The sequence below is a fragment of the Pseudonaja textilis genome, chromosome 14 (genome assembly GCF_049901715.1).
Source record: "Pseudonaja textilis isolate UNSWEBS1 chromosome 14, rPseTex1.2, whole genome shotgun sequence".
Lineage (NCBI taxonomy): Eukaryota > Metazoa > Chordata > Lepidosauria > Squamata > Elapidae > Pseudonaja > Pseudonaja textilis.
Genome location: NC_142003.1, coordinates 326757 through 350349, shown reverse-complemented (window position 1 = coordinate 350349; position 23593 = coordinate 326757). Strand labels below are relative to the sequence as shown.

At 55.4% G+C, this 23593-nt stretch overlaps 5 protein-coding genes across 11 annotated transcripts; 3 read left to right on the top strand and 2 right to left on the bottom strand.

The window, feature by feature from the left end:
* Positions 1 to 308: 308 nt before the first annotated feature.
* ECI1 (enoyl-CoA delta isomerase 1) lies at positions 309 to 2349 on the top strand. The gene is made up of 6 exons (XM_026704497.2): positions 309 to 467; positions 537 to 664; positions 747 to 893; positions 1143 to 1264; positions 1397 to 1575; positions 1707 to 2349. The coding sequence occupies exons 1-6, from the start codon at positions 314 to 316 to the stop codon at positions 1871 to 1873; spliced, it is 897 nt and encodes a 298-aa protein (XP_026560282.1). The 5' UTR covers positions 309 to 313; the 3' UTR covers positions 1874 to 2349.
* Positions 2350 to 2675: 326 nt separating this feature from the next.
* On the bottom strand, positions 2676 to 8372 carry LOC113438889 (deoxyribonuclease-1-like 2). Of its 2 annotated transcripts, XM_026704491.2 has the most exons (9): positions 7383 to 8372; positions 6239 to 6384; positions 5885 to 5973; positions 5523 to 5606; positions 5282 to 5382; positions 4625 to 4734; positions 4107 to 4261; positions 3808 to 3904; positions 2676 to 3298 (listed from the first exon to the last, which is right to left on the bottom strand). In XM_026704491.2, exons 2-9 carry the CDS (start codon positions 6374 to 6376, stop codon positions 3245 to 3247), a joined length of 828 nt encoding a protein of 275 aa, XP_026560276.1. In that variant the 5' UTR covers positions 6377 to 6384; positions 7383 to 8372; the 3' UTR covers positions 2676 to 3244. The 2 variants fall into 2 exon arrangements, with proteins under 2 accessions (XP_026560276.1, XP_026560275.1); XM_026704490.2 differs by lacking the exon at positions 7383 to 8372 and having other exon boundaries at positions 6239 to 7167.
* A 672-nt stretch (positions 8373 to 9044) lies between these two features.
* On the bottom strand, positions 9045 to 13203 carry LOC113438893 (deoxyribonuclease-1-like). 6 transcript variants are annotated; one of them, XR_015739552.1, is made up of 9 exons: positions 12483 to 12746; positions 11802 to 11985; positions 11502 to 11590; positions 11197 to 11280; positions 10650 to 10765; positions 10322 to 10421; positions 10020 to 10174; positions 9630 to 9726; positions 9045 to 9251 (listed from the first exon to the last, which is right to left on the bottom strand). XR_015739552.1 is itself a non-coding variant. In XM_087912696.1 (9 exons), the coding sequence occupies exons 1-9, from the start codon at positions 12596 to 12598 to the stop codon at positions 9198 to 9200; spliced, it is 1008 nt and encodes a 335-aa protein (XP_087768822.1). In that variant the 5' UTR covers positions 12599 to 13203; the 3' UTR covers positions 9045 to 9197. The 6 variants fall into 6 exon arrangements, 5 of the variants coding, with proteins under 5 accessions (XP_087768822.1, XP_087768823.1, XP_026560284.1 ...); XM_087912696.1 differs by having other exon boundaries at positions 10309 to 10421; positions 12483 to 13203; XM_087912697.1 differs by having other exon boundaries at positions 10309 to 10421; positions 11802 to 12162; positions 12483 to 13200.
* An 80-nt stretch (positions 13204 to 13283) lies between these two features.
* On the top strand, positions 13284 to 16341 carry INTS15 (integrator complex subunit 15). The gene is made up of 6 exons (XM_026704488.2): positions 13284 to 13508; positions 13588 to 13809; positions 13902 to 14067; positions 14893 to 15411; positions 15638 to 15677; positions 15768 to 16341. The coding sequence occupies exons 1-6, from the start codon at positions 13311 to 13313 to the stop codon at positions 15937 to 15939; spliced, it is 1317 nt and encodes a 438-aa protein (XP_026560273.1). The 5' UTR covers positions 13284 to 13310; the 3' UTR covers positions 15940 to 16341.
* Positions 16342 to 17282: 941 nt separating this feature from the next.
* On the top strand, positions 17283 to 23292 carry NAA60 (N-alpha-acetyltransferase 60, NatF catalytic subunit). The gene is made up of 7 exons (XM_026704501.2): positions 17283 to 17404; positions 18669 to 18784; positions 19398 to 19527; positions 19929 to 20025; positions 20360 to 20594; positions 20837 to 21000; positions 21403 to 23292. Exons 2-6 carry the CDS (start codon positions 18675 to 18677, stop codon positions 20991 to 20993), a joined length of 729 nt encoding a protein of 242 aa, XP_026560286.1. The 5' UTR covers positions 17283 to 17404; positions 18669 to 18674; the 3' UTR covers positions 20994 to 21000; positions 21403 to 23292.
* Positions 23293 to 23593: the final 301 nt, after the last annotated feature.

The following is a 23593-nucleotide window of genomic DNA, read 5'->3' as shown; positions in this document are numbered from 1 at the left end:
CGCCCAGTTACTCTTATCTCCATAACTTTCGTTTCTCCCATATTACTCTCGTTTCTCCATATAACTTTCGTTTCTCCAGCCAGTATTTTTCCACACAGCCAGCACCTTATCACACGGCTACATTCCATTGTCCATCCATCACTTTTACAAGGTTGAGCATTGCCACGTTTAGCGTAACAGTACATTGCAACAACGGGCACATGACCAGAGAGCGTCGCGTCGCACGCATGCTCAGGAGCGCCCGAGAAGCCGCGGCTGCCCGTCCTTTCGGTGGGACGTCCCACGGGCGGATGGCTTCCCGCCCACGGGCAAGATGGCGGCGAGATTGGTTGTGCGGCTGGTGGACCGGGCGGCCGGGCCTGGCGGGGCCCTTCCGCGCCCGCTGACTCGCCTGGCCTTCCCTGCGGGGCCGAGGCGCCGGATCAGCGGGGCCAGCCCGGTTTTGGTGGAGCTGGACGAGCGCGCGGGTGGGTAGGGCGGGCGGGGGTAAGCGGGGCGGCGGGCCTGCGGCGGCCTCTGACGCGCCTTCCCCGCAGGCGTGGCGGTGGTGCGGCTGCAGCAGCCGCCGGTGAACGGGTTCAGCCTGGCGCTGCTGACCGAGCTCTGCCTGGCGCTGCAGAAGCTGGAGGACCGCCGGGCCTGCCGCGGCCTCGTCTTCACCTCGGTAGGTCGGGCCGGGCCGGGCGACGGTTGCGGGTGGCCGGCCAGTCGGCCGAGGGAGAGACCCTAGCGCCTTCCCCCCGCAGGCCATCCCCGGGATCTTCTCGGCCGGGCTGGACATCACGGAGATGTGCGGGCGGAGCGAGGAGCACCTGGGCGAGTTCTGGAGGGCCGTGCAGCAGCTCTGGATCCTCCTCTACGGCAGCCGCCTGGCCACCGTGGCCGCCATCAACGTAAGCCGCCGGGCCGCCCGAGTTGCGGGAAAGGCTGCCGAGCCCGCTGCGCCCCTGACCGGCAGCCATTCTGCTCCCCCCGCCCAGGAAGCGGTTTCCCTCGCTGCTCCGTGTGGGCTGCCTCCCGGCCGCCGAGCTCCCCTTTCCCCGGGGGCCTTCCGAGGCACTCGGGCGGGGCGGGGTGGGGGCAAGGAATGGTGAAGCAGGGACCCCTCCCCGCCCGCACCGACTCAGCTCTGTTCCTGGCAGGGTTCCAGCCCCGCGGGAGGCTGCCTGGTGGCCTTGTCGTGTGACTACCGGATCATGGCTGAGAATCCCAAGTACAACATTGGCCTGAATGAGACAAGATTGGGCATAGTGGCCCCTTTTTGGTGAGGTGTGGAGGAAGCTGTGCAGACAGTAGGATCTTTCCCGGCTTGTCAACCCTTTCAGGCCAGACCAGCTTCGGTTTGGCTCCAGTAACTAGTTGGAGGACACCGTCTGAATGTCTCTTTTGCACCCAGGTTCAAGGACTCTTTGCTGAACACTGTTGGCCATAGGGCCACCGAGCGCTCTCTCCAGCTGGGACTCCTGTATTCTCCTCAAGAAGCCCTCAAAATTGGCCTCGTGGATGAGTTGGTGCCTGAAGAGAAGATTCTAGCCAGAGCTGCAGAAGTCATGGGCCAGTGGCTGGCCATTCCAGGTGGGACACCCAGGCCCGGTCTCCTGCTTGAGGTCAGGACTCGAGGCCAGCCCACTCCTTGCTTGTGCGAGGAGAACCTAATTGCCTCGGGGAGCCCTCCTCTTCATCACTCTTCCCATCCTTGCACCTAGATCACGCCCGACAGCTCTCCAAGTCCACCCTACGGAAGCAAACTCTTGACCACCTGCTGATGCATCGGGAGGCTGACATCCAGGACTTTGTGCGCTTTATTTCCAGGGATGCTATTCAGAAGTCTCTCCAGAAGTACATGGAGATGTTGAAACAGAAGAAGGCCTGAAAAGGAGTGGGGGTAGCCTTTCCTCTTGTTGGGGCTTGAGCCTCACGGTTGCCCCCTTCTGTCCTTGGGCCTGGTAGACTGAACGTGTGGTGCCTGACTTTAATGGCCTTTGCCTAGTTTGTTGCTGGAATTTGGATTGCAGGGCTCAGCTGGTGGCTGGAGCGGTTAGAAAGGGTTGCAGGGAGGCAGCTAAGCCACCTGGGTCTGCTTAGCTTTTGTCTTTGTAGGAAACAGGCGGAATGCCAGTTTTCAATAAATCCTTACGGTAGAGACTGTTTACTTCGTTGCTGGTGGGTGGGGATGCCTCTGGATCTCTTTAAACCATCTTTGCCAGGCGAGCAAGGCTACCATGGCTGCTCTGGCCGCCCCACTGCCTGTGCTTCACAGGATTGGAGCTGCTGTGAGGTGTTCCTGGGGTGGGGGCAGGCCACCAATTGGGGCATCTGGTTGCGTGAGTAAAATGGTGTGTGATTTTCTGTTTGACTGGTCTTTTTTTCCCCAGTCGGTGGGGAATCCAGATCTAGAGATTGGTTCTCTAAAGCAGCTTCTCCTTTGGGGATGACTTGTGTGTTCTCAAGAGCTGCTCAAGCTACTTTATTTGGATGGGGGTTGTTCTCATCAGTTAGGGGACCTGGGGAAGGGTGGGGTGGGGCGGGGGAGTTTCCCTTCCCTGAGCAGTTTGAAGCTTACCAAGTGACTGTTTGTTCTGTACGCCCCGCCCTGAGCAGAGATTCCTTTTGAGTTGTGCTGTGTTCTGAATGGATGGCTCTGTCTGTTAAAAAATGGAACTCAATTGTTTTGCCGAGTTAGTATTTTTTTATTACACTGTTTGTCCAAAAGCTGTAGACATAGTTGCACAACCCATCACTACATGAGGAAGGTTAAGCTGAGCGTTACGGTCTCAGAGTTCTCAAAAGACTTTTGCAGCCAAATAAGGGTTTGTACTCCAGCCTGTTACAAGGACACACCGCAGTTGCCCCCATTTGGACCCCCACCTGTGGTATGGAAGGACAAGGCCTGTCCAGTTGGCTGGAGGGAGACCTGGCCGCCTAGCCTTTCTAGTGTCCTCTGCCTGCCTCTGGCTTAGCAGGGGCTGGGAAGGAGAGGGAGGCCCAGCAGAAGAAGGATGGGAAAGATGGACTCAGCTGAAGCAGTTGTGTCGGAAGTCCAAGCGCGTTTCCAGCTCAGAAACTTTGAAGAAGCCGCTCCTTCAGGTTCCCAGGTCCCAGTCAAGGCTCAGCAGAAATCCAAGTCACTGGAAATCTAGAGGTGACTTGCAAGGCAGGATGTGTGGTGCTGGTGCCTGCCAGAAGCCCGGTATCCCTTTTCGTCCCACCCTTGTCAGGCCAAGCAGCCTGGCAATTGAGAGCTTCAGGGGGACGTCAGCTCCACTTCCACTGGGAAATGATCACTGACAGCCAGAGCCTGGGATCAGAACAAAGCGGGAGAGTCAGGGGTACCCCCTGGATAGTGTAAGGAGGCTGGCTGGGGCTCGGGGACCGCAGGCAGAGACCTCCTGAGCTCAGCATTAGGAGCCTGGCTGCCCAGCTGCTTGGAGACCCTGTCTGAGGTGGCAGTCACAAGCACGAAAGAGACCTAGAGGGCTGCTTGGGTGATTCAGGGCTTAGAGCTACACCCGGGGGCTGCTGACTCGGCATCCCTGATTTGAGGGGTCCACATTGGGTGGAAGTGCAAAAAGAGCCTTTGTGATTCTCTCCCCACCCCCCAGAAGGAGATGGACCCCAGGATAGGTGTGATTGCATACTTCAAATCCCTGGCTTCCTTTTATGGGGGACGTTTATTTTCCTCTACAGAAGAGGTAGGGAATGTTTTTAATTAATAGGCCTTAGTTATAGAATGGTATCTTTCTAGGCCTTAAGTTAGAACGCTAGGCAACTTGAAGAATTATCAGGGCTTCTAGGGTGAAAACTTACCTCCTCTTGGCTCAGCTTGAATGCCCTCTGGAAGTCAAACACTTTAGCAGACTTGGGCACAATCCACTTCCTTAGTTTTGAGCCGCTCACAACAATCCTAAAAGTACAAATATGATGCCAGTGAAGGAGAGCTTTCCTTGGGGATGCCCCCTTTTACAAGGAGGTCTCTGGGGAGCCAGAGGGGAGGAGGAGGAGGAGGTGGCAAAAGTCCAGGGACAATTGGGCTCTGATGCCCGGTCGTCCTGGGTACCGGAAAGCTGTTTCCTTCAGCATTTGTGAAGGGCTGCTGCCCCCCTCACCTATCGTAGGCACAGTCGGAGTTGCCCACGGTGGTGTCTGTGTCATCTGAAATGAGCCACTTGAAAACCTCGCTGGTGCGCAGACGGATGGAGCTCCAGTCTTTCTTCCCCACATAGCTGCAATCGGCATTAAAGTCCCCCAGGAACATGATGTTCTGCCAAGCAACCGGTTATGGGAAAGGTATGGAGGTTAGCTTCTCGTGCGTTTCCTGGACCTGCCCAGGTCGGGGCTCTCCCTGCCTCTGCGTGGCCAGCTGGTTGTCCTGACTGACTCTCCCCCCGCCCTCTCCCCTCCCAGCTCTCCAATTGCGACAGTAAAGGCTGATGCTACTTTTGCTGCAACACTGACAACACCCAACCTCCTTCCTCTGACGTCCTCCAGATAGTGACGGTGACTCGCTGCACTTCTGGAGGAAGCCAGTTTGGAGAAAGCAGGTGAGGGGGTTCATCCAAAGGTGTCCTGAAGAATGGCCTCCCTGCCTGCAACTCACACAGCGAGCGGCAGGGCCTCTGCTTACATCAGTCTGCCACCTGTCAATCATCTTCAGATAGACATCGTAGAGAGCATCGATTTCTGCCACAGCCTCACTTGGAGGGGTATGAAGGGGCACCAGTACCAGCTCGTTCTCTGCAAAAGAACCAAGTCAGTGCTCCAAATGGCACCGGTCCCATGATTATCCCCGGGGGGGGCGGGGAATGGGATGGGATTGGCAGGTGCACAACAGAATCCGTGCCCTGAAGCCTTTAGGAGGGCTGTGCTGGGAAGGAGCCACACTCACTCGGCTTTACATCAATTACCTGCTGTGCAATCACACTCAAAGCAGCTTTGCTGATGACATTACATTAACACCAGTGACAATGCTGCTACCCTACAAAGCGACCCTGACCGTGTGTCAGAATGGTCGCGCATTACGCAACTCCTATTCTCTGTATTTACTTCCTTTCTTCATGTTTATGTTTATACTTATGCCTGCTATCTTGTACATGTTTGACAAACAAACAAAAAGCGGCTGCCTTGTGGATCTCTTTTCCTGGCCGTTGTCTTGGACCCTGGGCCTCCTGCCTGTTTCCCCAGAGCATTCCTTCCTTGATCCGATTTGTTCCCTGGCTTGGACTGCAGGAAATGCCCACTCTTAATCTGGTATGAAGCTGGCCCAGCCTTTGGATTCACTCACTTGAGTCAGAAGTGGCGAACTTCACGATGAACGGAGGCCTGCTGAAGATGCTGTCGGGATTGGGATACTGGTACTGGTCCACAAGAGAGAAGCTCTGTGTCCTGGAAGGGAAGCCAAGACAGGAGTGGGGAAAGCGGCCGGCTCCCACAATGAGAAACCTTATCAGCTTTCCCTGAATCCCGAATTAAATGATCCTTGATTCACCCACTCGCTTGCTGAGAAGGGCACCTGCAAGTCCTACCTGTACAGGAAGAGATACATCTCTTTGTAGTTCTCCCGGCCCAACGACTCACTGATCACGTAGTCGTAAGAGTGCCTGGAGGCCCTGCAAGACAAGAACCAGGGTACGCCAACCCCAGGGTTGTGGTCTGCACAGAGCGACCAAGCAACACCCCGCCTCCATTTCAGGCTGGCCCTCTCAGCACTTTGGGTGTGTTTCCCAAGCCTGGGCAGGGATCATGACCTGCCCAGAGTTCCTTCAGTCTAGTCCTTGCTGGGTAAACCAGGTGGGCACCATTTCGCCCCCAGGAGTGCATTTGGCAAGGGAGGAAATCAATCACAAGCCTCACTCCTTGTCCTGCTGACTCCAACCCCGTTCATTACCTGTTGAGTTGCTCTCCCAGTTCCTGGACTGCGCTGAGGTCAGCATCCCTCACCTCTTGCACGAGGACAAGGTCGTACCGGGACAGGATCTGAAACGGACGAGCACAGCTTGGGTGTGCATGGCAGGTGCTGGCCCAGAAAGGTGGGCAGAAGGGCACCCTAACTAGATGTGAGCCAGCCGCCGCCACAGGAGGACCTCTGGCAGGGCCCTTCTTCCCGATCTACTTTTCAGCACCATTGCCCAAGCAGAGAAGCTCCACTTGGCTTGGATGCCTAGTGGTTGCTGACAAGTCACCTTCCTCTGCTTCTGAGCCAAACTGCCACCTGACCCTGTGGACAGTTACCTGCCCTCACCTTCACAATAATTTCAGAAACACTCTGGTCCAACAGTTTTCTATCTCCAAAACTCCGGATGTTGAAGGCGCAGATTTGCAGGGCCACTGCTGCATGGAGCATCCAGGCCAGCCCAAGGAGGGCAGTTGCTACTTTCATGCTGCTGCCTGAAGCGGGGAAAGAGAAGAGGGCGTGGACGAGGCGGAGAGTGGCTGCCCGCAATTTGACTTCATGGTCAGCTGTGCTGCCAACCGGTGGTGGGGCTGTACTGTACTGTACGGCCCCCAAATGGCTCTGTCGCTCTGTCCATTTTTGTACTCCAGGTGCGTTCTCAGTGCAACCCACGAGATGCAAGAACGGGGGCAACGCTGGGTTCCCTGGGGCTTTTGGGAAGTCAGCCCTGATCTTCCTGAATTTCCTGAGAACGCAGACTGGGAACTTTGCTCGCCTAACCATGTGCAGCTGCCCCAAGTGAAACGCCTAGGCAATTCCTGGGGCTCTGCTTTGTGGCCCTGGATCATGGGACCCCTGCCCACCTGCTCTGCTGTCCAGACAGCATCTCTGGCCTCTTTCGAGATCCAGCAGAGAAGAGCAAAGAAGCCCAGCAGATTTCACTGAATTGGGGCCTGAGGTCACCTGACTTGGTGTATTTATTACTCACAATAAATGCCAAACCAACCAGTTGAGTAGCATAGTGAAGGATGCGTGCTGAAGTTGACCGCTCTGCTGCCCTGCCTGGTTTCATTTCCCCCGTTCCTCTGGGGCAGCCGTGCTCCGTTCCTCCCCACCCAACCCACCCAGGGAAAGTGGCTGGCTGAGCACTTCTTGCTGGCACTGCTTCTCTTTGCTGTCAGCTCCCCTCTTGGCCTTTGGATGGCCTGGAGAGCACCCCAGGGCTGAGCAAGTAGTTAGGGTGGTCAGAGGGTTATTTCCCCCTTCGGTGAGTGTGTTGATTGTTCATTAGAACCAGCCCAGCTGCTGGCTAGCCAAACCGCTCCAAGGTTTCGTCGCTGTGAGCTCCAAAACTCTCGTGCCAATCCAACCAGGGGTGCATGTGCTTGAAGGGGCCCCCAAAGAAGAGGGAGCCAGAACTGAGAAATGGCCATTCCCTCCCACAGGGGCCGAGCCAGGGAGCCTCCAAGGCCTCCACTAAGAAGGTGCCTACCTTGAATTGAGTCCAAAGGTGGCTTGGCAGAGCCTCTGGACTCCCTCCGAGCCCTGGCGTATCCGGTTTCTCCCGCAGCTTGAAACTCCGCCGGTTATTAAGGGGAGAAGAGAGGTGCCTCCTCCTCCTCCTCCTCCGCCACCCCACCCCCCACCTGCCCCTCGGCTGCAGTGATGCAAGGGCCCTGCCCTGGCAGGGGTGCGGAGGATGCTCCAGCTGCACCCTGGGAAGCCCCAGCAGCTCTTGGCTCATCAAAGCCGCAGAAGTTGTTGCGCAGGGCTTGCGCTTCCTCCCTTCCCACATAAAGCTGTTGCTCAACTCTTGCAGGTCGAACTTGCTAGGCACGGGGCACGGAGCACTTTTACCCGCTGGATTTTAGCTGAAGACTCGCCGCCCCTTGCCCTTAGTGCTGAGTCCATCCTGGGCTTGCCCGGTGACTTCTCAATTATAGAACTGTCACTCAGCTTTTAAAATTGGGTTGAAATCTTCTCCCAGTTTTAGAATGGAATGTGGGAATCAGGCTGAGCCGGAGCATTGCCAAGGGCTGAGCAAGCCGCAGAAGAAGCTGGCTGGGGTGGGACCGCAGAGCAACTCGAACAGCCGCCTTGGAAAGCAAAGGGGGGGGGGGCATCCTGTGGGTCTGTCCTTGGGGTCAGTGGAGGCAGGAGTGCAGTGTGAATGCCCAGTGGGGATAGGAGGGGCAGAGCCCCCTGCTTACTCTTCCCAGGCAGGGATAAGGGGCCGCATCCGAAGCAGAGTGATGCACAGTTTGGGGACCAAGGCGGCCGCCCCCCCCCCCCCCAGTTCCAAAGAGCTGTGCCTGAGGGGCTCCAGGGAACCCTTGGGAGCTCAGCAGGGCCTGCTTGGAGACCTCCAACCAGACAGCGCCTTTGCCTTCACACACGATGCAGCTGCTTTGTGGTTAGTGTCTCACGTGAACCCAGTCATGGTGGGTTGTCCTTGCATTGCAGTAACTCAGCTGTGGCCTCCCATGATGTGCGCGTCCAGCCTTTGTTGCTAAGATGCCCATTTGCCTGACAAGTGGACAAGCCCAGAAGCAGCAGAGAGGATGCTGGCTGGCTGAGGGGATGGTACACCTGACTGGTGGGAGCAGCTGGAAGTGGGCGGCCATCCTTCTCAACTGCTGTGGCTGCTGCACGTTGCACACCTGGCTGCTCTACAGGGTGCGAGTGGCCTTGGGGAAGAGCCCTTGGTTTGCTGCAAGGCCAGATGGTTCGCAACCTCTGGACCCAGCATGCGTTGCACCTCCAGTTTGGCCCCTGGGACTGGCCCAAAGCAGCCTGGAGCTTCCCCACCACCTGAGGCATGGTCAAGGACCGGGCTCGGCTTCCTCACGGGGCTGCCAGGGGCGAGGACGTTTGAGGAGCAGCTGGGGCAGCCATGACTGGTGCAGGCAGCCCCTCAGCACAGGGCGTGGAACAGCTCCTTTGGGCAGGCTGCACAGTTCCTGGGCCCACAAGGGGGCTCTGGCTGCAAGGGATGGGCCCTTGACTGCCCTGGGGTGGGGTGGGGTGGGGTGGCCCGCAGAAGCACCTTTCCAGCAGCCGGGAGCCATTCATGCTCTCCAGGTGCTCATTGGTTCTCTGTGAGTTTCTCACCTGGCAGCTTCTGTCACTCATCAAATCCATGAAAGCATTTGAATGCAGCTAACCTTTTTATTATTTAAGCTTCCGTTGTGTCAGAAAGAGAGCCTGCTGAGGTATTGCCCGTGTCCTGGGCTTGGGGAGGGAGCTGTGCTGGGCTCCAAGGGAATCAGAGCGGCTTCTTTGAACTGGCTGCCTGGGCCTGGAGGGCTCAGGTGGATTTCAGGGTCACCTCCACCGGAAAATGATCACTTACAGCCAAGGCCTGTCAAGGGCAAACACACATCAGATGATCAGGGGCCACATTTCTTGATCAGGCTCAGCGCTGCTGTGTAAAGGGTAGTCCAAGAATGGGCCACCGCAGGCTGCAAAGCAAACCTTCCACAATGTGTCTTCAAAACAAGGATTTGGGGTGAACCTTGGAAGAAGCTTGGAACTTCCAGCCCTCTTTTGTAGCTGTAGCAGAGCCCGGAGTCGTGACCTCAAACCGCTTCAACTCACAAAAGTGGTTTTTCTCCTGGGGTCAGAGAGGCCCCGGGAGTGTTCCAGGATGGAGGCAGGTTCAGCCCACCCCTCCTGACCCCTGCCAGATGTTTCACCCCTCCTCTCTCTTCTCCCCCAGAGGTTGCAAAGGAACCCTCACATCCTTGGAGCTCAACTTCAGGGTCTTCTGGAAGTTGTCCACTTTGGCTGTTGCAGGCAGGATGTTCTCTCTAAGCTTTGAACCCACAGCCACAATCCTGTAGCCAGACACCGTTGGAAAAGAGCACAAGAAGCCCGAGGGTGACCGGAAGCTCAGGGAGAGCTGAAAGCTTTGCGAAGGGAACTGAGGCTTTAAATTGGGACTGTGCCAGTTGGTGGGGAAGGAAGTCCTTGCTGGGCTCCTGGCCTTTCCAGGGATGCCTCTGGGGATAAGACTGGTCAGTCCCAGCCATGGCCAGCTGGCGAGGACGGAAGGCAGCAGCTGCCTGCGTGGGAGGTGCCCGCCATCTCCCCCTCTTCCCCCACAAAGAACGGCCCCGCTGCCTCCCACCTGTCGTAGGCACAGGCGGTGTTGGTCACCGTGGTATCTGCCGTGTCTGGGATGAGCCACTGGAAGTCCTTGCTGGAGCGCAGGCGGATGGAGGGCCAGTCCTCCGCCCGGACGTACTTGCAGGCGGCATTGAAGTCTCCCAGGAGGAGGGCATCCTGCCAGGGGAAAGAGTAGGATGGGTCTGCCTGGCTCTGGGGGGAAGGCAACTGTTCCACCAGCCCACAGCTCTCCACCTTTGTGTTGAATGGGGAGGGGAGGGGCCCTGGAGCCCCCCAAGGGAGGCGCTTACCGTGGTCCCCCACCTGTCTTTCACATCCTGGTAGACGTCGTAGAGAGAGTCAATCTCGGTCACTGCGTCTTCAGGAGCTGCGTGCAGGGGCACCAGGACCAGTTCTTTCACCACTGGGGGGCGGGGGTGGGTGGCAAACAGAGAAGGTGGCTTGCAGAAGAGACAACTCCCCCCCCAGCCTAAATGCTTCCCTTTCCCGGGCGCTTCCTGTGGACTTCTGGGTGGGCTGCCCCTCCCCCAGAAGTTGCTTGGCCTGCACTGAACCGTCCCAAGACGCTGGCCAGCCACAGCAGGCTTGCCAAGCTTACAGGCCACCTGAGAAGCCCAGCAGGGCTGCTCACCTGATTGAGGGACAGCAAATTTGACAATGAAGGGCTCCCTGCTGAAGGTGTCGTTGCCACAGGGCTCACAGCCGTCTTGGTAATAGTAGCTCTTCACTGGGGAGACCCTGCCCTGCCTGGACCAAGAGAATCAGCTGCCACTAGTGTCTCCCCCTCGGCGGCTCGTCCTCCCCCACTGCTAAAGATCAGACCCTCGAAGCTGGAGGGGCAGATGGAGAAGGGCGGGAAGGGAGAGGGGCAGAGGGACAGCGGGCATTCATTTTTATTGATCTCTCATCTTTCCAACAAGGATGCCCGAGGGCGTTGAGAACAAAGCTGAAAAACAGTTGCTCTATCCAAAAGAAAGCAACAACAGCAAAGGGCTTCAAAGCCTGGTGTGTGTGTGTGTGTGTGAGAGAGAGAGAGAGAGAGGGGGGTGGAATGCAGAGAATAGTGAACAAAAGGAGACTTGCTGAGATCCAGAAACTGACTGGCAGCAAAAGGGGAGGCAACAATCCTCAGAATCTCTTTGGCAGCTGCCCACCAGATGTTTCTGCCTGGGTCCTACCTGTAAATGAAGAGGTACTGCTCCTTATAGCTGTTGCGCCCCAGAGGATTGCTGATCAGGTAGCCAAAGGGATCTGGCGAGGCCCTGGTGAAGAAAGATGGGGGCGGTGGGGTCATCTCCACTAGGCCTGCTGAATTCTGACTTGCTTTTCCCCAAAGGAAAAATCCGCCCCCCAGGAAAAAGCGTTCGCTAGGACTTTGCCCTCCTTCCCTGGGCTTATGCTGGAGTGTGCAGGGTGGGGGCTCCACGCTCTGCTTTGCCTCCAAAAGGGGCTTTGTCCCCCTCCCCGCCGCCATGAAACTCACCCATTGACCAGTTGCATGAGCTTCTTGACGGCACTCAGGTCAGCGTCTCGGACTTCCTGGATCAGGACAAGGTCGTAGGCAGTCAGTATCTGGAGGGACAAAGCAGGGGAGCCTGTCTGTCCGCAGCCACTGAGGGCAGGCAGCTCTGGGTCAGCAGGGCGAGAGACGCCACGCGGCCGAGCGGGGCAGGCGAGCTCTGAGGCAGCTGGGGCTCCGCCCAAGGCACGCGGTTCCTGGGCCAGGAATGGGCACGAGCGGCTGCCAGAGGAGAGTCGCCCCTGGGCAGCTGGAGGGACTCACTCTGGCAATGAAGCTGGAGATGGTCTGGTTGGAGACCTTTCTATCCCCCAAAGCCCTGATGTTGAAAGCGCCAATTCTCAGGGAGAGGGTGAGCTGCAAGAGGGAAGCCGCCCCAAGGAGCGCCAGCAAGAGGGTCTTCATGGCCTCGTCCTGGAGAAGAGAAGGGAGCAAGGAGGGCGCCACACTGGCGCCCCCAGGAGGCAGCTGGGTCCTGCACTCTCGGCCCTTCCACTTCAGGGCAACCAAGAAGCATTTCTGGAGCGTTGATAGGACATGATCCAAACAGGGTGCAACACTTGTAGTGGCATGAAGCTCTGCAGCAGGGGTGTTCGGCCATCAGTCAAATGCAAAGGGGATTCACCTGTAAACTTACAACAGGGGCATGATCTGCCATACTCCTTGACTTCAGGTATCCACAAATGCCACAAAATCTTTGCCAATAGCAGGAGGTGGCACTTCACCAGAATTTGGAAACTTACATTTGAGGCAGGGGAGGGCACTTCACCATCCCTGGGGAAAGTCAGAGGAGAATTTGGAAGGCTTGTCCTGGGGCTTGGCGGTTACAAGGATCTCAGCCAGATCTCAGCCAGGCAGGGAATGAGCTAAAAGCAACCTGGGAAATGAACATTTCCCTCCCCCCCCCGCCCCCCCTGTTCCAGGAGGGACAGAGCTGCTCCTTACCTGCACTGCTCCAGTCCCGCTAGTGGGGTAGCAGATTTCCCGGCTCCCTTAAATAGGCTGGACCCCTGGCCTTGGCAGCTGATTATTCTGTGTCTTATCTGAGCAGATGTTGGCATTGGGCATGTTCCTTCTTGACCACGTCAGCAGTGATATGGTGCATGGCGGACGGGCAGGGCACCCAGGCCGTTGCTTGCAACGCCAACCACTTTGACACAGATGCCCAAGGGCCGCGTGGAAGACCCGGGCAAAGGTGGCGGGACCCAAAGAGGGCACGACGGGGCGGCTGCGTCGGGTCATGGGGGTTGGTGTCCTTTCAGGAGCCCTGGGGAAAGGCCGGTCTGAAGAGGAGGAAGGGGCGTCTTCTGCCAGGGCGGGGGACGGAGGAACGGAGGACGGGCGCTGCGCTGCCCACCTGAAGAGGGGCAGCCTCTCAAGGAGCAACTCGAGCCGGGCCTCTTCTGCCCTCCTGGCCCGCCATGCCCCGTCCTCCGGATCAAGGCCTCGGGGCGCACCTGGCCTCGGAGGGCCTTGAAGCGCACCTGCCGGCTTCTCAGCTCCAGGGCCAAGCCGGCCAGCGTGGCAACATCCCCGGGGGGCGGGTCCCCGGCAGGGACAAGAAGGCCGGGCGGGGGGGGGGCTCGGAGGCGCCGGGCTGGCATGCCCCCCCCGCCCCCGCTCCCCGCTCAACCACGCAGCCAGGCCAGGCACGTGAGCGGGCGGCGAGCGGGCGGCGCTGCCGGCAGGGGGCGCTGCGGAGCGCCGCCCTTTTTGGCCCGGCCGGGCCTCCGTCGGCAACGGAGCGCGGCGGCGGCGGCGGCGAGGTCGGCCATGAGCGAGGTCCGGCACGCGCTGCTCCGCCGGGACGCGCTGAGCGCCGCCAGGGAGGCGCTCTACCACCTGGACGTGCTGGTCAGCGGGCAGCTGCAGAGCGCGGCGGCGCTTCCAGCCGGGGACGCGGGCCCGGTGGAGCTGCTGGAGGAGTTCGTCTTCCAAGCGCTGCAGGAGCGCGGCGGGGCGCAGCCCAAGGTGGGCGGGCCGGCCGGCCGGCGGGCGGGCGAGGGGCTCCGTGGGGAGCTGCGCGCCTGACGCCCCGCTGTTCCCGCAGAGGCTGACGGCGGTGCAGGAGCTGCAGCTGCTGGAGACCCTCTGCGGCTACTTCCAGGAGCAGAGCAAGGAGGCGGTGCGGCAGGTGGTCTTCTCGGCGCTCTTCGCCCCGCAGGGCAACAAGGCGGACGAGAGCCGCATGGCGCTGCTGGGCAAGCTGGTCTCCGTGGCCGTGGCCGTCTGCCGGGTGCCCGTGCTCGAGTGCGTGGCCTCCTGGCTGCAGGTGCGCCCCCGGGAGGCGGGAGGCGGCGGGGAAGGGCGGGCGTGCCGCCCAGCCGGCCTCACCCTGACCCTGGCCTGGCCCCGCTCTTGCAGCGCACCCCGGCCGTCTACTGCGTGAAGCTAGCCCGGGCGCTGGTGGACGACTATTGCAGCCTGGGACCCGGCTCTGTCCAGACCCTCCAGCACATCTTCAGCGCCAGCCCTCGATTCTGCTGCCAGTTCATCACTGCCGTGGCCATGCTCTACGACCTGTCCTCAGGTACCGTCCTCTCTGCTGGAAAGGCTGCTTGCTCACGTTCCGCCATCCTGTATGCACTAGGGGCCCTTGCTGCCAGAGTCCCAGCTAGTCCTAATGCACTCGCCTTGCTGGGATATTGTATTTGGCTGTACAAAGGCCTGCAGAATCCCGGGCAGGGCCGCCCATGACCCAAGGGCTCCTTCCGGGGTTGCCAATTGCTGCAATGAGTGCTTGTGTGCACCCACCCTCTGGGTAGGTACTTCGAGGTGGCTGAGTATCGGTTCTTCTGGCCTATCAAATGCCAGTTGTATGAGGGTTTGTATTCCTTTTGTTTCACTTACACAGTTATTCAGTCTTCACCTTTCTGCATTATTAGCTGCCTTGGGTGTTTCACGGAGAAATGGTACACAGAAGATCTCGCTGGTTGTAGCAAATAAATGTGACCATTGTTGAAATGCTGTGACAGACAATGGCAGAGGCGGCATCTGGAAGGAAGAGGAAGTTCTAGACTATGTAAACACAAACTGTTCTAGAACTGAGGTCCACTTTGGTTTAAGAGTTCAGATACTGGCCTAGAGACCAGGAGATGGGGAGTTCTAGGCCTCCCTGGGGCATGAAAGCCCCCTGGGTGACTTTGGGCCAGTCACTGTCTCTGCCCAACCCACCTCACACAGTTGTGGTTGTGTGGAAAATAGAAGGAAGAAGCATTGGTTATGTTCACCTTGAGTTACTTATAAAACAAATAACGGTAAGATTTAAAAAATTCAAATCTATTTTCTAGCCAAGAGTCCCAGCCACATGTTGATCAGCTACCTTCTCACCCAACATTTTACCACCCTTTTCCAGATGACCTCATCCCCTCCCCTGATTTGCTGGAGATGGTCGTCTCTTGGATTTTTGAAGACCCCCGGTTGATCCTGATCACCTTTCTGAACACACCTATTGTTACAAGCCCGCCCATTGGCTTTCTGGAGCTTACTCCACTCTGTGGCCTGATCTGCTGGTGCGTGAAAGCCCCGTTGGCTTACAAGAGACAAAAGCCGCCTCCCTCCAATGGGGCTTTTGGCGGGAAGATGGATTTGCTGGACAGCTTTGACAGGGACTGCCACCTGCTGTATTCCAAGCTGCACCTCAGCATCCTTCAGGTGCTGATGCTGCTTCAGGGGCACCTGACCGAGAAGAACCTGTATGGACGCCTTGGGCTGGTGACTGGGGAGCAAATGGCTTCCCTGGTGGAGGACGTGCGCCTTCTTTCTGACAAGCTGAACCCTCTCCATGCAGCCAAGGAGATCGAGCTGGCATTGGACCGGCTGGCCCAGGTCATGCAAGTGGCCATGGCCTCTGGAGTGTTACTTTGGACAAGAGGTAAGTATTTTGCGAATGGTCAACCTGAGGGCATGTTTTTGAGCAAAGGAAAGGTGGGGACAATATGGAACAACTCTATTTGCAGATCTGCTCCTTCTAATTTCCCTTATGCTCCTGCAGCCTTCTGGGTCATCTGGGGCAGTCTTGGATGGGGCAGTTGTATTAAAGCAGATGGACCACGCTGGTTTTTAACCCTTATTCTGATTACTGTGTCCTCTGTTTTCAGAGAATCTAAGGACAGTGTGCTCTGGGTTGCCACATAACAAGTAAGGAAGTGTGCCATACTTCATGGAAGCAGGGCAGAGGGGTGATGCTAACCTATTCACCACTGAGGCATGTCTCTTCTCCTTCCGCAGCTTGCTCCAGCTGGTGATTTCGGGTCCAGTCCAACCGTCAGCCCATGCTGCTCTGCCCCCAGGATTTTATCCCCCTATCCACACCCCTCCGCTTGGATACCCTGCCCACGCCACTCATCCTGTGCAGGCCTTCATGCCAGGCATAGCGTTTCCATACCGGCCCATTCGCTGAAGGCTTGGCTCCAGCACTTCGTCTTTTTCATGCCTTGGGGAGGGTGGGATTTCTATATTTATTAGAAAACAGGTCTTAAAAGAAGGAGATTGTCTTTAATTGGAATCGACCATAAGATGTACAGTTCCAGCTTTTGAATGAGCAAGAGCCTTTTTGGTCCTATTGTCGACTTGGTATGATGTTTACAACTATAGAGGAAGCTAGCAGATTGTGGTTTGTTTGTTTTTTACCAATAATGTTTTTGGGTAACTTTTTTTTTCCTGCCTCCCAACCAAAAGGAGTGGATAGTTATGTAAAAATGGCAAAAGAATAGTTAAATCACATTTTGTAAGCTGTTTTGGTGAATCTTTTTATGTGAAAAACCTGAATGCATTTTTAAAACAACAGATTTCTGCTTTAAAACTCGTGGTCTCTAGCATTTTCTATACAAGGAGTTGGATAGTAAATCCAAATTTGATAAAAGAAAACGTTCACTGAAATATCTTTTTAGTTAGCTGACAAATTATGATTAGGAAAGTTTTATGATAAGCAGAGGCCCACTTGGAAGAGTTTACATTCTGTAGCAGTCCCTCTCTTTAAAAGTGTATGACATCTTCAAGAGATGACTTTCCCGTTTTAAATGCATTTCATGGTTAAGGAAAAGATGCATTACTGGACTTGAGATGTCAGTATTCCTCCTTGTTGGACCCTTGAAGTTTCACAGAAATTATAAATTGTTGAGAACTTGTTTTAAAGGCCAGATTACTTCCTGACTTAAACCACTTTCATTCTTTGAAATCGGGATGCACAACTTATATATTCATCAAAGTGGAAGGACTTGGCTTTGCAGCAGAGAAGAGCAGGTGTTTTGCTCAAATCACACTTGGGAAGCAGCCTTCTGGTCCGACCATGAATGATTCCCACAGAAGTTCCACAGGGTCAAAACTGACTTCTCTTTCGAGATGCAACACAGTTTAGAGATGGCGTGTATTCCAGTGACCTGTTTCGCAGCAATTCATTCTTAGGGCTGCTTCTGACAGCTGCGCCCCAATTTATTCCTTGGCTTTTGTTCAGAGCCGTCAGATTAGGAATTCCAGCGTTTCTCCGCCGATGAGCGGAGCTCAACCGCCCTCCTGGGCTTCCGTCTCTGCTCGGCGGAGAGAGAACGACGACGGTGGAGCTTCCATGGCCAGGAGCAGCCCCGAGGCGGGCTGCCGGTTGCGGTCTCCGCGGGAGAAGGGCCCAGGAGAAGGCCGCAGCCGGTAGACTGCCTTTGGGCGAGGAGGCTCGCTCGGGCGAAGCCGCGCTCCGGGTGGAGGAACTGCGCCTGCGCCAACTCGCTTCCTCAGGTCATACCAGTAAGGTGGCACTGCGGCGGCCAATGGGGCGGCGCCTTATTGCGGGGTGCGCCGCCGCCGCCGCCGCCGCCGCCTCTGGTCCGGGATGCACTGAGCGAGGAGCTGGGGCAGCCGCCGCCCCTTCTCAGGTGAGCGAGGGCCGGCGCTTCTCGCGAGGTCAGGGCCGCGGCTGTCGGGCTTTGCCGGGGGGGCTCTCCCGGGGACCGGGCGAAGGCCGCGCTCGCTCCGCTCACCGCCCGGGAAGCGCGACTCGCCCGCCGGATCCCCGCCGGCGCTGGCCTTCCAGGGGTCCCGGCGGCCCTGCTGGACGGGTGTGGACCGGAGGCTCCCCGGCCGCCCCTCTTCCCCGCCCAGGGCAAGAGGAGCCCCGCCGCCCCAAAGTTCCGAGCGAGCTCCCGGCCGGGATGGGCGAGAAGAACGAAGGGCGCCTTCCGAAGCTCTCGAGCGGCCGAGAAGAAGCGGCGCAGGAGGCGCTTCGCCTCGGGGCCGAAGAACGCCGCCGCAAAAAGGCGGCTCGGCTTTCCAGGAGCAGCCACGGCCTCCAGCGTTATTGAGCGAAGCCGCTTGAGCCGCTTGGCGTCAGTCGGGAAGGCCGCCCCGCTGCGCTGTTAAAGGAAAGCAGCTCCCGGAAAGCTTGCTGGGAAATGCGGGCTTCATAGGGGCAGTTTTGTTGCCTAATTGGGGCGGGATGGAGGACTTGACTGGCTTCATAAGGAAGTCTGGATTCCGTTGTGTTGTCGGGGCTGGGCGCTTACATGGAAATAGGTCAACCTTAAATCGCCCATGCGCTGAATAACAAGAGATGTTCTGGGAAGAATCAAGACGAGCAGTTTTGCCGCGTTCCTTTCCATGCATCTGTCCAATTGACCGCAATGTATTTCTGACCTCGTGTATTTTTAATTTCTCTCCTTCCTGACAGGCAAACAACTGTATCGCTGTGGGTGTATACGGTTATTTATAGTGCTTTATGCAATAGCAACACAACTATTATCTAGATCCCTGGCTGAGGTTTGATTTTATCATGTAACTAATGTGGCTTTTTGGCATTTTTGTTTAAGAGTAAAGTACGGGTATCAATTTACCGTGTCATGTAACATATGTACTCTTGCTGTCTTGCACTTGGTCAGTCAGCTTAGCATTTTGCTAAGCATTGTTTTAACCATGCCTACTCAGCCCGTTCAGGCCTTGCTGGCTTAATATTTATCAGTAATTTTCTGTGGGAAAAGGATTGTAGCTCAAAAGAAGCAGTAGATAAATTGCTTGAGTAGATAACAACAGACTTAGGGGCTTTGGAAACTGGACTCCTGCAACTTTAGAACCTCTGGATTTGGGCTAGGGCTGATGAACAGGACCTGTTGCAGCAACCACCAACTGCATCTCTTTTCTTTGCAGGTGTGAATGACAGAGGAGGTGCCTCCGACCGCACTCAGCGAAATATACCTTCGCCTTTTGTGTCATGATGACATAGACACGGTCAAACAGCTCTGTGGTGATTGGTTCCCCATTGAGTATGTTGCATTTGTCTGCCTATAGCCACTTGCTAGGGCAGAATGAAATCTGCCCTTGAACTGTGTAAAAAGGAATATAGAACTGGATTTCCACTTAAACACTTGACAACTTGGAAGTGATAATATTTTCATGAATGAAATTATCATCTCGTTCAATTCCCTACCCAGCAATAATCTATTCTTGCCTGGATATTATTGTCTTGCTGGGAGCCTGTCATAAGCACAGAACAGCTGGGGAGGAGGCCCATGTGTTTTTGGAGGGCTTCTAGTGCCAGTGAAACTGCAGGCAAAATTGTAGGAGTCACTGACTTGGAAACATTGCATCTTCTGATAAGATAAAATTGGAACTTGCATGATATATTTAGTAAATGTTATTAAAATTAAGTATTTTAAGAATTTAAAATATTAAAATGAATTATATAAATTTCTCAGAAATGTTCCTAGTAAACAAAAGTATTTGATGGGAATTACATAATTAGTGCAAAGTTGGTCTGTATTATGTTTAATGTCCAACATTTTCATTTTATTGGGTTGTTGTGGTTTGAAACAGATATCCCTGTATATGTGACAATTGTTGGTTCCTTCCTTTTACTACTCTGCTGTTTTCCCACAGATACCCTGACTCCTGGTATCAGGACATCACCTCCAACCAAAAGTTTTTTTCCCTGGCTGCGACTTACCGTGGCACCATTGTGGGCATGATAGTTGCTGAGATCAAGAGTCGAGCCAAAGTGCACAAAGAGGTAAAATGCTGAGGCTCTGCCCCGCACAGCCTTTGCTTTTGGGGGCCTTTGCACCATTCTATCTCCCAACCAAATTGTTCTTGTGCAACTCCCTGATCTTCAGGCTTTTATGGGGAAGCTTTAAAAGGGGGCAGATTGCATCAGTAACAGAGACTTGGGGTGGACTTCAAGGTCTCCTCTTCCGACTATCCTCTTGATAATTGTTGGGAACCACCTGTTTCCTTTCCTCTTTTTTTTTAACCCTTTGAGCATAAGGGGAGATTTGCCCATGCGCCCGAAACCCTCCTTCGCTGCCTTCCTATCCAAACCATTCCCAGATTTTCCATAGACATTGAGCATGCTTGAAAAAGAGGCTTGGTACGTCTGTATCCTCACTGTGTCTTTCTTGAGTTTCTCTCTAGGATGGTGATATTTTAGCTTCTGGTTTTCCAGTTGATACTCAGGTTGCTTACATTCTAAGCCTAGGAGTGGTGAAAGAATTTCGAAAGCATGGCATAGGTAACCGTGTTTTTAATATTTGTATTGTTTGCAAGTATTTAAATGGTATAGAAAAACTGGCTTCATGCATGTGTCAGGAGAGCAAGAGCTACTTTTAAAAATGCAGATCTTAATGGTCTGACCCTAGTCTGTAATTGTATGTGTCCCCTATCCTGGCAAGACCTTATCCTATGTGGATTCCCTGGTATGAAAGAGGATGGCCTGGGAGTGGAGAAGGAGTGTTCAGCAATTCCTGCTCCAGAATAAAGAGCCAATTATCTGTGAATTGATCAGTTTGAACAATATAATGAATGGCAGTAGGTCCTTTCTAACATGGCTGCTGGTCTGGTGGCAGGTTCTCTTCTGTTGGAAAACCTGAAAGATCACATTTCGACCACTGCCCAGGATCACTGCAAGGCCATTTACCTACATGTCCTGACCACCAACAACACGGCAATACATTTCTATGAAAACAGAGACTTTAAGCAGCATCATTACTTGCCCTACTACTATTCCATCAGAGGGGTCCTCAAAGATGGCTTCACTTACGTCCTCTACATCAATGGGGGACACCCACCGTGGACCATTTTATATCCTTTGCTAATCATCTGGCTGCTCCTTGGCCGGTCTGTGAGTTTTGAGAAACAACCTCCTGGATCCGGGTGAGGCTCATTCTTTTACAGGGACATGGTACTCAAATCAAGAGGTCTGGGTTGGGACACTTCGCTGTGGGGCTCGTGGGTAACTGTGGGCCCACATGATTCCCTCTGGGCTGCTGTTCCTGGCTTTTAGCTACTCTCCTGGCCTGGTGGGTTCCTTAACAGCAGGGCACTGACTATCTTCAGCACATCGGCTCGACTTTGGCCAATCTGAGCCCCTGCACAATTCCCCAGCGGATTTATCGCCAAGCCCAGAACATCCTCTGCAACCTTTTGCCCTGGTCGGGCATTTCAGCCAAGAGCGGCATTGAATATAGCCGGACCATGTGACCCAAAGGTAGGCAACCACCCAGCCCGCCCATTGCCTTGTTCTGTGGTCTTGGTGGCTCAGGACATAGAGGGCTGATGACCCATCATGGCCATGTTTCTCTTCTCCAAAAGCCTTCCAGCCCTTCTCTCTTGTGGCCAACATAAGGGAAAAGCCATCCCAGGAATACGTTCAAATGGGGTGAGGAGGGAGAGATGTGCATGTCCATGCAACTGAGCTCCTGCCTGGCTCAGGCCAACAATCGGGCTGTGTTCCTGGACGGGTTGCCCTCCACGACCTTTGCTAGTTAATCCATCAGCCATCTGTGTCATAGAACACTCCCAGGTTGGAGCAAGCAGGGGGGCCTCTCCGTTCCTGTGGAGTTACTTGGGCTGAGCTCACTGATGGGCCTCAACTGTGGTTCTCTTCTAGGGAGTCCTCTGCACAGCTGACATGGCTCCAACCCTCAACCGTTGGTGGACTTGACAGAATTCCTCCTCCTCCTGCTGCTGCTGCTGCTGCTGCTGCTGCCGCTTTCCCCTCTTCAGTCCGAGCAGAAGGAAGACAGGCAGCTCTGCTGCTCCGGCACGTCAGGGCGATGGCCTGGCGGCTCTACCCCCAACCAGCCTCTCTGCAGTGGGGTGATACTTGGCATGAGGGGCACCGTAGATCCGAGAGGACTGTTGGCAGCTGAGGCCTCCTCCCAGGTGGTTGCTGCTCGGCATCTCCGCGTCCCTCAGGGATGCCTCTCTCGGCTGAGCAGTTCTTGCCCAGGGGAGCCTTTGGCTCTTCCAGGCTGCCGAAGGACAGACACACCCTCCATATCTCGCTTTCTGCTAGTCTGAACTTGGCCTTAAAGTGTGGACTGGAAGTAGGGAAAGAGGCTGCCCTGCTCTCCCTCCCTCTGCCTTGGGCCTCAGGGGGCAGCTGCAGTGGAGCCCCTCTCCTTCCTGGCAGAAGCAAGAGGCTTGAACACTCCTCGCAAAATGGGCACATGTCATCTTAAGCTCTTTCGGCCTGCTGGGCCTCTGTTGGGCCAGCTGTGGTTTGCACAAGTGATTCCCTATCCTCGGTGTAAGCTCTTGGGACAAAGGGCCAGGCGTTCAGCCTTGCAGGTCATTTCTGGCCCCTCAGTAGCAGTGGGAAAACATGGCTTCCCCTCTCCTGGACGAGCTCCAGCTGTCTTAAAGGCCAACAGCGCTGACCCTTCTCGAAAGGTGCTGTGGGGAGCCTCCCCTCCCCCTCCCGTACCTGCAGCATAGATAAGTAGCATCACCTCCCAAGACCTGCATCCCAGCCGGTTGACATAGCCCAGTTGATGCTCCTGGAAGACGTGCTCCTGGTCACCCCTTTCTGCAAACACTTGAGAAAGCAGCAGGCTTCCACCTTTAGTGCTAAACTGGAATCCTCGGCTTGTATTTGTGGTAGGAAGAGCCTGGGAAGCCCCGACGAAGGTCCACTCCCTTGCCTGCCCTGGGACAGTTGCGTTTCCAGGAGCTCCATTCTCCAATATTGGCCGCGTTTTCACACTTTGGCTCTTTGGCTGGCACTCCAAGTGGAAACCTTCCTTGAACCTGGGGAGTTCAGGCAGATTGTGTGTGCGTGTGTGTTTGTGTCTGGGTGGTGGTGGGGACACTGAATTAGCAAAAGAGCTTTGAAGAAGAGGCTGGGGGAGGGGACTTGCAGGCCTCTCAGGTTTTGCCCATCTTGCTGGCTGCCCCGAGCAGCAACATGCCCTGCAGAGGTGCTGCCCTTTGCTCCCAGCAGGCCTTGGGAAGAGGGCAAATCAGCCTACGAGACTCTACCAGTGCCTCAGGCAGAGGTTGCCCTACTTTGGGGACCCCCTCAGCTCCCTGATGGCACCATCTGTGATAAAAGGGGAGTCCGAACGGCCGAGGGTCAATCCTGGGGACAAGCGACACCATCCTGATGTAATGAACACCCTTCAGAATTTGTTCAGTGGTGAAGCCACATCACAATGCCAGCCATGACGTGGCTTGTGCCAGAGGCCTGTGGCACCTCTCGTCTTCCAAGTGGAAGGACCATTTAAAGGCCAGGCCCAGCGTAGCATCTTCCTGAAAGGTTTTGTGCTTTCAAACCAGCTCTTGCTTGAAAATGACGGTGCAGTTTCATCCGTGTTTCAGCTTACGCTTTCTGAATAGTGCATCTCCATCGTTCCTGTATGCCTGCCTGTTGTGTAAGCAAATTCTCCCCTTCCTCCCTCAAAAGGCATTTGTATTGGGCCGTCTCCTTATTTATTGAACAGCACGTCAGCCAGTCATTTTAAATGTCTTGGATTAAAAGGGTTTGTTTTGTGGGTGATTCTGCAGTGTCGTCCTTAAGCCCGGTGGGTGTGCACTGGGAACCAATGTGGAGCTTCATGGATGTACAGAGCGAGACCAAGGTTTGGACCGACCTTCCATTTTTTCACAGAACTATATCCAGCTAGGACTCCTTTCAGAAACATTTACAGGGAGTGGGAACCTGTCCTTAAATAGCAGGCTGTTGATTCCAGGAGGTGCAGCTGGAAAGGCCCTGACAGACTGCTGAGCTCTCAGAAGTAGTGAAATTAGGGTGAAAACTTCGGCTGTTATAAGGAGGTGCTGAATTTTGCTGAGGGTGT

Bases quoted from the DNA above. Each gene is read 5' to 3' on its own strand.
- ECI1 (XM_026704497.2), top strand. From the start codon at position 314: ATGGCGGCGAGATTGGTTGTGCGGCTGGTGGACCGGGCGGCCGGGCCT. The intron at 1,265-1,396 runs GTGAGGTGTGGA...TTTTGCACCCAG, and splicing joins GGCATAGTGGCCCCTTTTTG to GTTCAAGGACTCTTTGCTGA. The intron at 1,576-1,706 runs GTGGGACACCCA...CCTTGCACCTAG, and splicing joins CCAGTGGCTGGCCATTCCAG to ATCACGCCCGACAGCTCTCC.
- LOC113438889 (XM_026704490.2), bottom strand. From the start codon at position 6,673: ATGGTTAGGCGAGCAAAGTTCCCAGTCTGCGTTCTCAGGAAATTCAGG. The intron at 5,974-6,238 runs GTGAGGGCAGGT...CGTCCGTTTCAG, and splicing joins TTTCTGAAATTATTGTGAAG to ATCCTGTCCCGGTACGACCT. The intron at 5,607-5,884 runs GTAATGAACGGG...CTTGTCTTGCAG, and splicing joins CTGGGAGAGCAACTCAACAG to GGCCTCCAGGCACTCTTACG.
- LOC113438893 (XM_087912696.1), bottom strand. From the start codon at position 12,598: ATGCCAACATCTGCTCAGATAAGACACAGAATAATCAGCTGCCAAGGC. The intron at 10,175-10,308 runs GTAAGCGCCTCC...TTCCCCTGGCAG, and splicing joins AAGACAGGTGGGGGACCACG to GATGCCCTCCTCCTGGGAGA. The intron at 9,252-9,629 runs GTGAGGGTTCCT...TGCCCTTGACAG, and splicing joins TGAAGTTGAGCTCCAAGGAT to GCCTTGGCTGTAAGTGATCA.
- INTS15 (XM_026704488.2), top strand. From the start codon at position 13,311: ATGAGCGAGGTCCGGCACGCGCTGCTCCGCCGGGACGCGCTGAGCGCC. The intron at 13,509-13,587 runs GTGGGCGGGCCG...CTGTTCCCGCAG, and splicing joins GCGGCGGGGCGCAGCCCAAG to AGGCTGACGGCGGTGCAGGA. The intron at 13,810-13,901 runs GTGCGCCCCCGG...CCGCTCTTGCAG, and splicing joins GCGTGGCCTCCTGGCTGCAG to CGCACCCCGGCCGTCTACTG.
- NAA60 (XM_026704501.2), top strand. From the start codon at position 18,675: ATGACAGAGGAGGTGCCTCCGACCGCACTCAGCGAAATATACCTTCGC. The intron at 18,785-19,397 runs GTATGTTGCATT...GTTTTCCCACAG, and splicing joins GGTGATTGGTTCCCCATTGA to ATACCCTGACTCCTGGTATC. The intron at 20,026-20,359 runs GTAACCGTGTTT...GTCTGGTGGCAG, and splicing joins ATTTCGAAAGCATGGCATAG to GTTCTCTTCTGTTGGAAAAC.